The sequence below is a fragment of the Protopterus annectens genome, chromosome 5.part0 (genome assembly GCF_019279795.1).
Source record: "Protopterus annectens isolate FY-2018-M chromosome 5.part0, PAN1.0, whole genome shotgun sequence".
NCBI classification, from domain to species: Eukaryota; Metazoa; Chordata; order Ceratodontiformes; family Protopteridae; genus Protopterus; species Protopterus annectens.
Window position 1 is genome coordinate 861,909,060 of NC_056735.1, and position 15,036 is coordinate 861,924,095.

At 41.1% G+C, this 15,036-nt stretch overlaps 1 protein-coding gene across 4 annotated transcripts in view; it reads right to left on the reverse strand.

The window, feature by feature from the left end:
- The window catches only part of ARHGEF7 (Rho guanine nucleotide exchange factor 7), a 2,881,265-nt gene that overhangs the window by 2,170,784 nt on the left and 695,445 nt on the right, over positions 1-15,036 (reverse strand). For all 4 annotated transcript variants that reach the window (XM_044072654.1, XM_044072651.1, XM_044072652.1 and 1 more), the window contains one exon: positions 1,883-2,013. In XM_044072654.1, the coding sequence (XP_043928589.1) occupies positions 1,883-2,013 (131 nt within the window). The remainder of the gene's footprint in view (positions 1-1,882; positions 2,014-15,036) is intronic.

Consider the following 15,036-nt stretch of genomic DNA (forward strand, 5'->3'; position numbering starts at 1 on the left):
AATGCTCGGGAATCCCTATCTCAGGGGGGTGGGATTCTTAACAGAGGTTGCTTCAATTCCTTTGGGCCCCTGTGAAATTATCTCAGGGTCAGCAGTAGGGTTTTTAAAAAGAAATTTGTGCAAGTGAAGGACTCTGTAATACCTCTCAAGTTTTCTGGGTGCAGGAGGGAGGGTGTCAGTAGTCAAACTGGATACCAGAAAAACATCATCCACAACATGCAGGAATGGGGGAAATGGTCAGGGATCTGTGCTGTGGAAGATCCAAGAATTCTCTGAGTCTATTTTTAGACTGAGGGTAGCCCTGACATTCCCACTGGAAATGCTACCTTAAGGTATGAAGAGTTTCCCCAAAGGAATAACCCTCGGGTGGAGAGGCTGAAGGAATGGATCCCTCTGCATCAAAATCCTCATAAGCAGAGAGGGGTTGCATATCTTCATATTCAGATGCATCAGAGTCATCAGACTCCTGTTCAGACAAAACTACTGGGGGCAGACCTCTTTTTCTTTTGGAAGGAGTAGCTTGGCTTCCCCTGATCAGCATGATAAGGTCTTCCGCCATTTTAAGCATTTAAGACTGAGGCAAGGAAGCAGGTGCCTGAGATTGGATCATCGGTTTCTTGGGTGTAGTTCGTACCCTGAGCCGTAGAAACTCGGTAGTTTTTGAAAGAACGGTAGACGTGAAAGAAGTCATCAGTTTGTGACGAGAATCGGTAGTGTGAAGTACTTCCTCAGAAGCCAGTGCCTGCTCAGCGGCTCCGGACCCATCCGAGGGTGAGACAACTGCAGGATCCTTAGTCGAAGACTTTTCCAGCATACCAGACTCCAAAAGGGCCTCGTTAGCGGCCTGCGAATCCACAGAAGTGGGCATCAGGGGCTGCGAAAGCGTCTCACTGCGGACCAGGGAACTGACGACTACCTTAACGGAAGCATTGTTGGTAGGTTTGGACCTGTGCAGTCTGTCTCTGTCTTTCTATTTATGTTTTTTTCGGAAGATCTGCTGTCGGATGGCTTACCAAAGCCACATCAGAATTTGAGGACTGTAAGCGAAAATATCTAGCTACAATATGGGCCCAACACCACATAGTACTGGCGTTAAAGCACAAAAGTGACAGCGAGGGACATCATGGCCTGCGCCTAAGCAAGTGAGGCAGTAAGTATGAAAGTCTTGGTGTGGTACTTGCTTTCCACGGGTGAGACAATTGTTAACTTTTTCTGACATCGGTTAGAGCAAGTAAAAAAGGATCCCCAATGGGGTACTTAGCTTTATATGACTTCAGCTTCAATTCAGAAGATGAAACTCAGGTAGCGGCCCACCGGCACTCGTGCAAACTGCTTCTGCTTTGGGCTACTCGGCAATAATAGGTTCATAGGTTCATACTAGGCTATCTGCCCAAGGGCATTTATAAGCCTAGAAGAATGACTGATGTAATGGCATCGGCCGCCTTACTTTATAACTACTGACGACTTGACATCAGTCCTGAAGCAACAGCAACCGACGTAGAATTACTAAGCCTCTGGTTTTCGGGCCGGCCAAGGGCTACCCTGGCAGGGATAACCCAAATGTGATGACTGCAACAGTGAAACACGAAGAACATCTATAGTTGCTAGAACCTGAATCAGATGCAGATGTCAAAGATCCACACCTGGTAGTCCCAAGGTGAAGGTTGTTACAGTAAACACAGCCATATGAATAAAATGACAAACAGCAGGAAGAAGAAATACATATGTCAGAAGCTTATAACTTTAAAATCCCCTACAGAAAAGACTACTAAGAAATACCAAAGCTATATCTCTTAGCACACAGAAATAAGTATGCAATTTAGTTGTATGCTTTGAAAAATATTTGGTCAGTCAAATGACTCTGCAAGCATCACATACTTACCAGACTTCGATACTGTCCTTGAAAAAGCTTTGATGATCTGCTCAGAGAAGGTTGAGATCCCAAAGAATCAAATGACTTAATCCGAAGGGATGAATGGCGGGCACATACAGAATCACTTCTTAATCCTATGTCTAAAAAATAAGGAAAATATACACCTTTTTCAGTACCTTAAGTCTGAAATTTTAACTTGGAACAAGTAAGATACCAAAATATTTCTGAATTAAGTGTTTTTTGAAAAACTAAGACATTAATGTAGTAGCTTTGGTAGACATGCTCTTTCATTTCCAATCTGCTGAAGGGACTTTTTTTTCCCCCCAACAAGAAGTTACATGATGACTGTTGTTCAGCAAACTGAAGTGTATGAGAATGCAAAACAAAAAAGAAAGGCAATCCAATTAAAAAGCAAACAGATCAGTGCTGTAATATCTGCAATTTAAGTTAGACATCTGGTTCAACTCAGAGTTGCTAGCAGCTGGCATGCATGAACTCACACCGTAACAATGGAAGGGTCAAGCTTAAAGGGACCAAGTTAGCAATTTTTGCACACTCCTAGCAAAATCATGCAGGTGTCACATTTAAAATTATCAACACATAAAGCAACATGAAACCTCCTCTAAAGTTACTCAGCTAAGTGAGATACAGGAATAAAGCCCGGATTATGACCCAAATGAGCACAATTCAACAAGCAGCTCAAAAGCTAAAAGAGCTAGATTGGGAGGGATGTGAAAGGACAGCCAGTGCTGGCTTACCCATCTTAAGGGGGAGGATCTAGCCAGCCAACTGCCACCTAACGGGTAGAAACTGGGGTCATGAAGATGGTATGACCAAGACAGTAATGGTAGCTCTCAGTGCATGTGTAGGAACAAGAAAATAAGGGGAGCACAGCATAGTCTCTTACAACAATGTGGGTGCCCACATCAGCCAGCTGATGGACAGAGTTAAGGATAGAAACACCCTGGCAATCTTTGGTAATGAGGATTAACTGTAGGGTCTCGGGCAGTGGGGGCAGCATGAGGCAAGGAGAGGATCAGTGGTGATATAGGCTCTTTAGGCTGCTAGTCTGGATGGTATGTAATGGGGGGACTGGCTGCAAGAAGACTGAGGGCTCATGGATGACTACAACACAACCTTCATGACTGCCTGGGTGACTGTACCCTCCAGTCAGCCATCACTCAAGTCAGTGATCACTCTGCCTCTGACAGGGAATAAATAGGCTATGATGCAAGAACGGACAATCAGTGTATATGGACAGGCAAAAAATGGATAAAGAAAAACTATTCTAAGGTATGTAAAACTACTTTAGCTTTGCATGTGAATGAATGAATGAATGAATGAATGAATGAATGAATGAATGAATGAATGAATGAACTTCAGACCAGTGACAAGTGGAGTACCACAGGGTTCAATCCTGGGTCCTCTCCTGTTTGGCATCTACTTCTCAGAAGTACAGGCTAACACAGAAGGTCTCTGGCTAACGAAGTTCGCAGATGACTGCAAACTTGGAGCCATAATCAAAACTCCTAACAATGTGGACATCCTACAAAAGGAACTCACTGAGACAGAGGCCTGGTGTCAAAGCCATGGTCTCAAGCTCAATACCAAAACGTGCATTGTCACCCCTTTTGGTAAAAACTCTGCACCCTTAAACTACCACATAGGGGGTAGTCTACTTAACACCAAAAGTGTGATAAGAGACCTTGGGAGACAGTAGTCTCTCCTTTGATAATCACATCACCACAGTAGTCAAGAAATCCTTCTACGTGGCACACCTCATCACAAAAAGTTTCTCATCCAGGAAAAAAGAGGACACTGTTCCCCTCTACTCATCACTCATTAGACCCATTATAGAGTACAAAGCCTCTTTTGGTATGTACCTCACAAGACATCTACAACTAGAAAGGCCACAGAAATACCTCATAAAGAGGATTATCGGCCTCAAACAGATGCCCTACACAGACCATCTCAAAAAACTCCAGCTTTACTCTGTCGCATATCACCTACTCAGAGGCGATCTCTGCCTAACATACAAAGCTATGTCAAAATCCAGAGCTGTTGGACATGCTCCAAAATCCCAATCCCTCCAAGCTACACGCTTTAGGGACCTAAACCTTGTCACCACAATAAAGAGAACATGCTGGAGGGATAGATTTCTCACCCAGAGACTTCCCATACTCTGGAACAAACTATCTATATCAAACAAAGCTCCTCATTGGCACTCTTCAAGAAAAATCTCGATGACTGGATGGGAGCTAGGAAATTCACACCGGGGATCACTTCTGTAGCTCTGCTCGACAGGGGCACAGGAAAATAATTTTCGTGGGTGACGAAAGCTAGGGTACCTTTTTGGCTAGGCTTATACAGGTCCAAGGGCCAGTAGCCTAGTACCTAACTAAGAACATATGAATGATTATATTCTCAAAACTATAGAACAATATCATCTAGACAAACTGTCAAAAGACTTCAAAATGAAAAAGCAATGTAAACAATCTTGTTTCTTCAGGCAAAAATTGCTAACGTGACAGAAGTTAATCAGTCTTCAAGCTAGGTGTGAGCAGTTGTAATTTTGGTGACCAGTAAATATCATAATTTCAAGTAACTCTTGGAAAGGTGGCTGGCGAGTCAACATTGCCATTTCCTCTCAATATCCCAGGCATGGACCAACATTCTGTTTTAGATTCTCTACTTTGACCTGCTTATATATAAATAACTACAAATACATTATATTAAATAGATGGCTGCATTATTATTATAGTGCCAGTTAAATTAATAAACTGATAATTACAATGGGGAATCCCTTACTAGTGTGATGGATTAATGATGTAAACAAGCAATACAAACTGCATGATGTACTCACCATAATAGCAAATCTCTAGTGATAGACAGTGAGACTCTTGCAGGAACTGAAACACAGTGAGGTTTCTACTACATTAAATCAGTCTCAACCTCATTTTTCAGCAGTTACAGGGTCCTGCTGCACATTCTTGTCCTTCTAATATCAGTAAGTGCATATACTAACAAAATAAAAACTGTGATAAATCTGACACTGCCCACAGAAATAAGCCTGGCTGCTGGAAAAACAGAATACAAAAAAACTGAAGAAAAATAAGCTTATGCAAATCATTGCAAAAGCAGTCCCTAAAATAATAAGAGTCGTCATTTTCTCTACCCTGCTAACCACAAAAGTTAAACTAAACTAACAGCATCTAAAAATAAATGTCCTCCCTGTCCCCCCATCTTGTACATTTAAAGACTGCTCAAAGAAAAAGAAAAATACACAAAAATATTTTAAACAATTAAAAACTCATAAGACATAAGCACCCAAGTAAAAAGCTGCAAGCATACAAAAGTACAGTTTTGTACCTACCATAAATGTAGATGTTCGAGTGCTAATACAGCTGCAGTCATAACAGATGGGTTCTCCTGCCGTCAGGCGGGTCCTCAGTCGGCCGAATTCCAAAGTCTAGGTCCGGCGTCGGTTGTCATCGCTTCTTCCCTGACGTCAGAGCACCAGGGGTATAAAAGAACCAGCCGACGCCATTTTCTTCAGTTTTTCTTGCCCCAGATGTCAGGTGCCCCCAGAAGGAAGGCAATACATAAATTTGTGTAATAAAGCAATGCAATATAATCAAAATACAGTAGTTGCAAGCAAATACACCATAAAAAAATACCCCAATCAGGTTGTATGAAGAGGTGTTAGCCAATAGGCCTGTCCCAAGAGGGGAAGGAGGGAGGGAAACCTGGACTGCAGCTGTATTAGCACTCGAACATCTACATTTATGGTAGGTACAAAACTGTATTATGTTCATCGTGCATACAGCTGCAGTCATAACAGATGGGTAGAATCCCAAAGCTAAGAAAGGGGTGGTAGGCACTAGGTGGAACTAGGAGGAGCCAGAATGCCCTGCAAGACTGCAGTGGCAAAGCCTGCTCTAGTTTTGGAGTATAATGGTAGGTGGTAGTGCTTGGAGAAGGTATGCACAGAACTCCAAGTGGCTGCTTCCAAAATATCTTTGGTAGGAACTCCTCTGAGGAAGGCTGCAGAGGTAGCTGTGGCCCTTGTGGAGTGAGATCTGATGCCTGCAGGTACAGTTTTACCATGAAAAGAGTAACAAAAGCGTATGCAGTGGGCTATCCATTTTGAGATAGTCTGTTTGGAAATTGGCTTCCCTTGAGCTCCTATAGCATAGGACAGAAAGAGCTGTTCTGATTTTCTGAAAGGCTTTGTTCTGTCCAAATAATAACGCAGCTGTCTGTGGATGTCCAAGGAATGTAGTAGTCTCTCCCCTTTGTTTTGAGGATTAGGGTAGAAGGTAGGTAAGTGTATAGCCTGATTCAAAGCTACCCTGGATACCACCTTTGGCATAAAGGATGGGTTGGTTTGTAAGGAAACTCTGTCCTGATGGAAGATGATAAAAGGCTGCACAGCCATGAGGGCTTGTAGTTCCAATACCCTACGAGCTGAGGTGATAGCCAGAAGGAAAGCTGTTTTCCAGGACAAATATTGCAAATCTGTTGAGGCAGCTGGCTCAAAAGGAGGCAAGGTCAGCTTTTCTAGAATGAAATTGAGATCCCAAGCAGGTATTGGTTGTTTCCTTGGGGGTTTTATATTCTTAGCCCCTCTGAGGAACTGTCTTAAGAGGGGGTGAGAGAATAAAGGTGGATTAGTGTTGTATTCTGCAGAAATGGCTGAGGCATGGATTTTGATGGAGGAGAATGAAAGTCCACTGCTTAGCAGCTCAGCTAGATACTGTAATATTTGAGGTATATTCAGTTTTCCAGGATTCTGGCCCTTTTTCTCATTCCAGGCACAAAACCGTTTCCATTTTGCGGAGTAAGCTTTTCTAGTAGACGGCCTTCTGGCCTCCAAAATGACATCCTGCACCTCCTTGGAGAGTAGGGTCTGTTGTGATGTTAAGGAATCTTCCATGCGGCCAGATTGAGTGTTTTCAGCTGACTGTGAAGAGTTTTGAAGCTGTGCTGAGTCAGAAGAAGAGGCATTAGAGGTAGGGTCCATGGAGGGGAATGTGTCAGGCTCCTCAGGAGTGGGTACCAGTGCTGTCTTGGCCAGTCTGGAGCAATGAGAATCATCTTTGGTCTGTCTGCTCTGGTTTTTAATAGAACTTTGGGCAGCAGAGGAAGAGGTGGAAAGGCATAAACTGTCATTGTTGTCCAACTGAAAGAGAGAGCGTCCACTCTCCAAGCCTGTGGATGAAAAGTCCTTGAGCAGAATTTTGTCAATTGGTGATTTTTGTGGGAGGTAAAGAGATCTATGTCTGTCCTTCCCCATGCTTGAATTATCTCTGTAAAAACTTGAGGATCCAACTTCCATTCGTGTGGATCTGTCATATTTCTGCTTAGGTTGTCTGCCAGCGTGTTTTCCTTGCCTGGCAAGTACTGTGCTTGAAGTTCGATTTGTAATTCCAGAGCCATGTTCCAAAGTGACATGGCCAGCCTGCATAGGGGGTATGAATGGGTTCCTCCCTGCTTGTTTATATACCACATTACTGTGGTGTTGTCTGTCCTTATCAATAGTTGACCTGGATGCAGAAGGTCTTTGAAAGCTATAATAGCATTTATTACTGCTAGCATTTCCTTTTGATTGATGTGAAGGTGCTTTTCTTTTTGGGACCATTTGCCCTGAATGCACCGATCTGTCATGTGCGCCACCCAGGCTTAGTCTGAGGCATCTGTTGTGATGACTTGATTTGCTTGAGGCTTGCAGAATGGGAGACCTGTGTTTGTTTGGCATGCTTGAGCCCACCACAGAAATTCCTTTTGAAGACATGGAATTAGTGGTATTATTGTTTCCAAACTGTGGCTGTGTTGAGACCATAGGTTTTTCAGGTACCATTGATATTTCCTCATATGCAGCTTTGCACATGGGATTAGTAGGATGCAAGATGCCATGAAACCCAGACCCTGCAGGATTTTCCTTGCAGTCAGCCTGGTGAAATTTGCTTGTGTTCTGAAGTATTGAGTTAGTTGCCCTTGCTTCTCTGGTGTGAGGTAGGCCATCTGGGTGTTTGTGTCCAAGTTGGCACCCAGGAAAATTATTTTCTGAGAGGGTATTAGCCTTGATTTCTTTTTGTTGACTGTGTATCCCAGAGAATTCAACAACATTATTACAAAAGCCAGATGTTTCAGAAGTATGTGCTTGCTGTCCGCTTGGATCAGGCAATCATCCAAATATGGGTATAATTGTATCCCTTGAAGTCTGCAGTAGGCAATTACTGATGCCAGGCATTTCATGAATACTCTGGGCAGTAGATAAGCCAAAGGGCAATGCAGAGAATTGATAATGGGTTGAACCTGCAAGAAATCTGAGGTATCTTCTGCAATTTTGTCTGATTGGGACATGCAGGTATGCCTCCTTGAGGTCCAATGTTACCAGCCAAGACTCCTTGCCCAGCATGGGAAGAAGTTGCTGTAATGTGAGCATCTTGAATTTTGGTACGAGTAAAAATGTGTTTAGGATGGATAGGTCCAAAATAGGTCTCCAATCTTTTCCCTTCCTTGGTACCGGGAATAGTCTGGAATAAAAACCTTGACCTTGTTCGTGAGTAGGTACCTCTTGAATAGCTTTCATGTCCATGAGATCTGAAATTTGTCTTTGTGCCTCTGCCCTTTGATTGTGTGGCAGGTTTGGCATGCCTCTCATTTTTGGAAGGGTGTGAAAATGGAATCTGTAGCCTCTGTTTATAATGTCCAGGATCCATTTGTCGTTTGTGACAATATGCCAATTTTTTGAAAATAATGCCAGTTTTCCACCTAAGGGTGCTGCCATTTGAGCCTTGCTTGGCATGCAAAGGGAAAGTCATTGGGCTTGATTTCTGAATGGCTGCGAACTATCCTCACCACCTCTTTGTGTAGGAGCTTGCCATTGTCTGCCTCTAAATGATCCTTGAGATAGCCCTCTGCCCTCGGCGCCTGTATCTACCTCTTTGGGGTCTGTCCGTGGCTGGAAAGGACCAATTTTGGAAGGCCAATTTCTACTGAAACGTGGAGGTTGTACCTGTAGAAAATCTTTCACTGTTTGCATTGATTTAGCCTTTTCCTCCATTTTCTTTAATACCTCCTCAGCTTTAACACCAAATAATACATCCTTTTGCAGAGGGGCATCTAGTAATTTAGCTTTGACATGATCTGGTAAGGTTTGCTCCTTGAGCCAGGCATGTCTACGTATGACTGATCCTGTAACAGCAGCTCTACATGAGGCCTCTAGAGCATCAAAACCACATTGTAAGGTATGTTTACCCACTTGTTCTGCACTATGCATCAAATCCTGCAACTCCTTCAAGTCTGGTTGTTCAGGTTGTGACATTTTACTTCTCAACTGTGATAACAGAAACTGTTGGTACTTTAGCATATAGAACTGGCAGTTTAATGCCCTCATGGTTAAGGTGGCCGAGGTGTATACCTTTTTTCCCCACCTTTCTAAGGATCTGGAATCTCTTTCGGAAGGTAATGGGTTTTTAGCAGTGGAGGCCTTAATTCCTTTGGGGCCCTGTGAGATAGTTTCTGGGTCAGCTGCATGGCTTTTGTATAAAAATTGGTGCGAGTCAGGAACCCGGTAGTACCTGTCAGGCTTGACTGGGGCTGGAGGTAAAGAATCCGGGTTAAGGCAGGCCTCCGAGTACACATCATCTAGTATGTCTAAGACAGGAGGTATAGCCAGAGGCCTGTGCTGGGGTAGCAAGAGAAAATCCCTAAGCCTTTTCTTGGAATCTGAGTACTCTTGGCCTTCCCAGTGGAAGTGTTCCCTTAAGGTATGCAAGGTTTCCCCAAATAAGTAATCCTCTGGGGGGGAGACAGAGGGAATGGACTCCTCAGCATCAGAATCTTCAAAAGGGGAGTAAGAATGTTCCTGTTCATCAGAGTGCTCTGAAATAATGGAGGCCTGGTCAGAGGAGGGGGATTCTTCCTCCACTCTGGGCCTTTTGTCCGGGGGGGTTGAGAACCCCTGATAAGAGTAATCAAATCCTCAGCCATTTTAAGCATCTGTTTTTTAGGCATGGGGCCTGGAGAAGGGCCCTGTGGAGCTTGTCTCTTAGAATGCATGGCTGCTTTAGACTTAGTGAAAGCCTTGATAGAAAAAGAAGAGGAAGGTCTGAAGACAACTTGAGAGGAGGCAGACCTGTCTACATTTTGAGATTCACCACCAAGAGTGGCTTCGGTATCTGTAGTCGGGGTGTGGGCCGAGGAGCCTGCGACCTCGGGCACAGAAGACACCGCCAATGAAGTGTCGTTGGTAGGCAGGGGCTGCGTAGGCGCCTCGCTGAGAACCGGACCACCTGTAGTTGGTTTTGGCGTGGTGTCGGTAGAGGCTGCGGACCTCGTGTGTCGGTCCTTATCTTTGCATTTTTTAGACAAAACTGGAGTCGGAGTATCCGACGACATAATATAGTTAAATTTTTTGCCAAAATAGTGCTGGGCGAACTCGCCCGACGCTTAATGGTGCGTTTGTTGAATGTAGCACAAAAACAACAGACCGAGACGTCGTGGTCTGGGCCTAAGCAAGGAATGCAGAGGGAATGAAAATCCTTATGCGGTATTTGCTTCCCACAAGAAATACAATTATTAACTTTGTCTGACATCGGTCTGAGGCAAGAAAAGTTTCCCCAACGGGGTACTTGGCTTTCAAGAAGACTTCGGTTGCAAAATTTTCGTAATTTCAGCAGCTGGCCGACCGGCACTTGTGAACTGCTTCTGCTTCGGGCACCGCGCGGCAAGAAAGACTGAAGAAAATGGCGTCAGCTGGTTCTTTTATACCCCTGGCGCTCTGACGTCAGGGAAGAAGCGACGACAACTGACGCCGGACCTAGACTTTGGAATTCGGCCGACCGAGGACCTGCCTGACGACAGGAGAACCCATCTGTTATGACTGCAGCTGTATGCACGATGAACATCAGCGGATTCACTCTCTCTCTCTCTCTTTTTTTTTTTTTAAAGTCTGTGGGGAGGGGGGTGACTGCATTCTATTTATGCACAGTGCAACTGTCAGCACATACATGGCCAGTGCACATGGCATACATACCTTAGACATCCTCTACACAAACGTAGCTACAGAAGAGCATTTAAGTACATTTGTGCAATGACATTATTTTGAAAAGGTATATAATGTTTTTTTTTAAATAATGTAATTCTATAATTGCAATACTGATTATCTAAGGCCAGCTATGACTGATCACTCAGCCTTTGCACTCATGATCAAACCACACCAGCTGTGGTGGGTAAATCCTGCATTACCCTGAGCCGAATGTCAGTTACTGTCAAATTATCCAATATAAACTTCAGTTTTAGTAAGAAGGTAATGGCTAACTTACTACAATGATCAAGGACTTCAACAGTGTAGGAACTTGAAAACTAGTAACAATTTAAGGCAGTTAAAGTTATGCCCAAGTCCACATGAGGATAATGCTACAGCAGCTAAAAAAAAATTAGAAGATTTAGGATTTTGCTTGGAAATGTTTACATAGATATTTTATACCCCAAGCAGACCCCAGAGAATATTTCCTCAGGTAGACAGCAAATGTTGAAGGTACTTGGGAACATGTTTTCTGGGACTGCAGTGGGTTGGTGAACTTTAAGGATTCCTACAGGATGCACTGTCGGAGATGCTGGGTGGGCGGATTAGTGTGACGAGGGAGATGATTTTTCTGAGTTATGATACAGAATCGGACTTGCCTAATATGTTAAGGCCTTGCTGTGTCTAATTATGGTAGCTGCCAAAAACCAATTACTAGAAAATGGAAATCAAAATCTAAACCAACTATTTTAGAAGTAGTAAACATTAAAAAAATACCGCTGAAGTCAATTTAAACATAAAAACACTTTGTTCATTAAAATAACATCACAGAATTGAGCGCTTTCATACTATCGCTATAAGGACTTGATCAGAATTCGCATAGAAACCAATAAAAACCTCTTTTATACTAAAAAGCCATCTATTAATTAACCACATCCCCATCTTATAGGGCTAAAACCAAGACAGTCCACATTTAGAATAGTACCACTTCCAAACTCACATTAAACATCAAATAAAACAATTACTTTTCTATAACTTCTCTATCTAAAATTTAATTTGTCCTCTAAAACTGATTGTATTGAAATGTTATCATTTATACAACGAGGGTTGGAAGCTTGCAACTTCATTTGCCATTTTAATTCTGCAAGTTCTAATTTTGACCTCGAATCACCACCCCTAGGGTTTACTTTAACCTTTTCCAATTATACCAAAGTTAAACTTGGTGAAATGGGAAGCATTCTATACAGTGCTTGTAAAGTGCATTGTTTGCGTTTGCCCTGCTAATCTGATATAAATGTTTATAAATTCTTCTCTTTAGGGGTCTGTTTTCCGCACATAAAAAGCAGGGCTCCTCAAACACATAGCAAGGTACACAACTCCCTTAGAATCACAAATTCCTTTCCTAGAAATAATGGTTGATTTTAATCTATTCTCTAACATTACTTTGTCCTTCATTAATATTTAACAACATTGTGCACATCTTTCACATTGGGTGGTATCAGTCTTGTTGAATTTTGTACCACCAATTGATCACACCCCACTTTCAAAACTCTGTTTTAAATTAAAACCTGTTTTAAAAACAAATGATCTCTTAATACTTTGTGCATATCAGGGTTCACTTTCAGAATGTTCCAATTTTTTGAAATAATATTCTTTATCTCTTGAGACTGTGGACCAATCTCTAAAATGAAAGCTTTGCCAAAATCTTCTTTCAGTTGATCCCTGTTCTATACCTACTCCCAAAAGTGATTTATGCTTTTTACCCCATTGGGACAGTACATAATTTTTAGTGTCTTGCACTATTTGTGGTGGATAACCACTGGCCAAGAACATATTTGCCACAAATTCCAACTCCGTCACTATGTCCATATAAGTAGATGTCATTCTGGCAGCACTAATGCACTGCCCCTTTTAAAATACTCTTTTTTAATGGGTGGCAACTAGAGTAATCAAAATATGAATTACTAAAGGTGGCCTTTCTACAGAGTCTAGAACTAAACCCATTTTCAGAATACTGAATCCATGTATCAAAATAATTAATTCCACTCTCACTATACGTGAACTTTAAAAAATAGGATGTATTGTTAATATATTCCAAAAACATTTTTGTTTCTATACCTGTTCCTTTACATAAAATAAATATGTCATCAAGGAATCGAACATAGAGTTTAATTAATTAAAAAATATTTGCAACTAAACACATTCTTCAATTCCCATTCAACGAGAACTAGGTTATCATAAATGGGGGCACAAGAGGCCACCATCGCTACTCCTCTATTCTGTTTAAAGTACTTACCTTCAAAATAAATATAATAATAATTGAAGACAAAAATAAATATAATTATAATCCAAGACTAATGGCAGTAATTCATTAATCAAAATAATTTTTATCATTGTCAAAACCCATCAATTTAACAATACTAGTGTAAAAATACTTTCCATACCTTCATCCCTGGGTATTGAAATAAATAAATTGACAACATCTATGGTTAAGAAAGAAACATCTTCTGCCCATAGTTCATTCTTTGTTCTTCCAAGAAAATCCCAGGAATCTATTAAAAGGTGCTCAACCTTGCGGTAAATGGGTTTGAGACATTTATCAACAAGTATTCCTAAGGGATATGTTTTTGACCCTCTCCCAGAGACTACTGGCCTGAAATGTGGCTTTTGTAAATTCTTATGCGTCTTTGGGATTCCAAAAAATTTCAGAAGTAGTGAATATACTAACAGAGATAAAACAAATGGAAATGAGATCTTTACAAAAGGGCAGGAAGCAAGCTACATAGGAAAAATGGGAATTATGGGAACAATGCATACAGGGGAGGAATGAGATTTAAAAGGCAGCAGGACTTAAATAAGGTATGTAATGTTTGACTGAAAATGACTGGGTATATATTACAAATGATGTATAATGTTTGCAAAAAGGAGTGTGTCAGTATGGTTTGTGATGTAAAATGCTTGCAACTAGGGTTGTGTTGGTGCGGTTTGTTTTCATTTATATAAATGTATAATTGCTTATGTTGTAAGTAATGATTTAATAAATATGTTTCTTGTTTAAAAAAGGGTCAGGAATTGAATTTGGGTAATGTTATTTAAGTTGTATGATATATAGCAATATATATTATAATGTTTATTAATGTTAATTTAATACAGTTTGATTACTTTTGTATAAATGTAAATTTGCTTGTGTCACGAGTGATAATTCAATAAAGGTGTTAAAAAAATGTTACAGCAGCTAAAATGCCAAGTCTCTCCCTCAAAGACCAAATATCACAAAACAGCAACAAATCAACAGAAGGTATTAAAATATTTTGAATAAAAAAAAAAGATGGGATGACTTTTTCTGTGCCACTGTCTGTCTGTTACTTATTAATATTTTATCTTAGTGTCACTTTTTTTTCTGTTTTTGTTTCACCCCTTAAAAGCCGACATTTATGGAGACCGTCTCACACTGCAATCTTTCTTTCTTGGATGGAGACTCTTGTATTACTACTTTAAATTCTTGCCAAATAAAAAAAAGACTCATTTGATACTTGTAGGCAAAATGAGATGAGGATTTTTGCTCAAACAAATTTACTTGTACAAACTGTTGCTACCAATCCTTACAAAGAAATATGGAAAATTACAATTAGTTTTATGCAGAAGACTAAAGAAATATTGCAGCCTGCCAGGGATCAAACTCTGTTCCTTTATAGTAAGCTAAAATATATACTGTGATGCACTGCTTCTAACAGTTTAACACCTACTGAATACTTGGGTGCTATAAGACTATTTTCAAAATCCAGAAAGTCATTTTGCATAGATCTTGTCATGTGCGCTCTCTCTTACCAGGCAGATGGAATAAATGATTTGCATCATGTGTCAGTTCTTCTTAGTCTCTCTTTTAACAAGTCTTCATTAACAAGGTAGAATTCTAAATGCACTTAACCTTTCCCATCACAAATTGATCATAAGCAGCCCTATCAGCAGAAAGATGCATTCTCTTCCTGGAATCAGTCCATAGTGTTTTTAAGTCAGCATAAGATGTTCATAATGTATTCAAGAATGTCTACTACTAACCTGTCTCAACTGCAGCACATTCCTTTAGATTAGAAAACTGCATACAAAAATCCATTTAAATAGACAGACA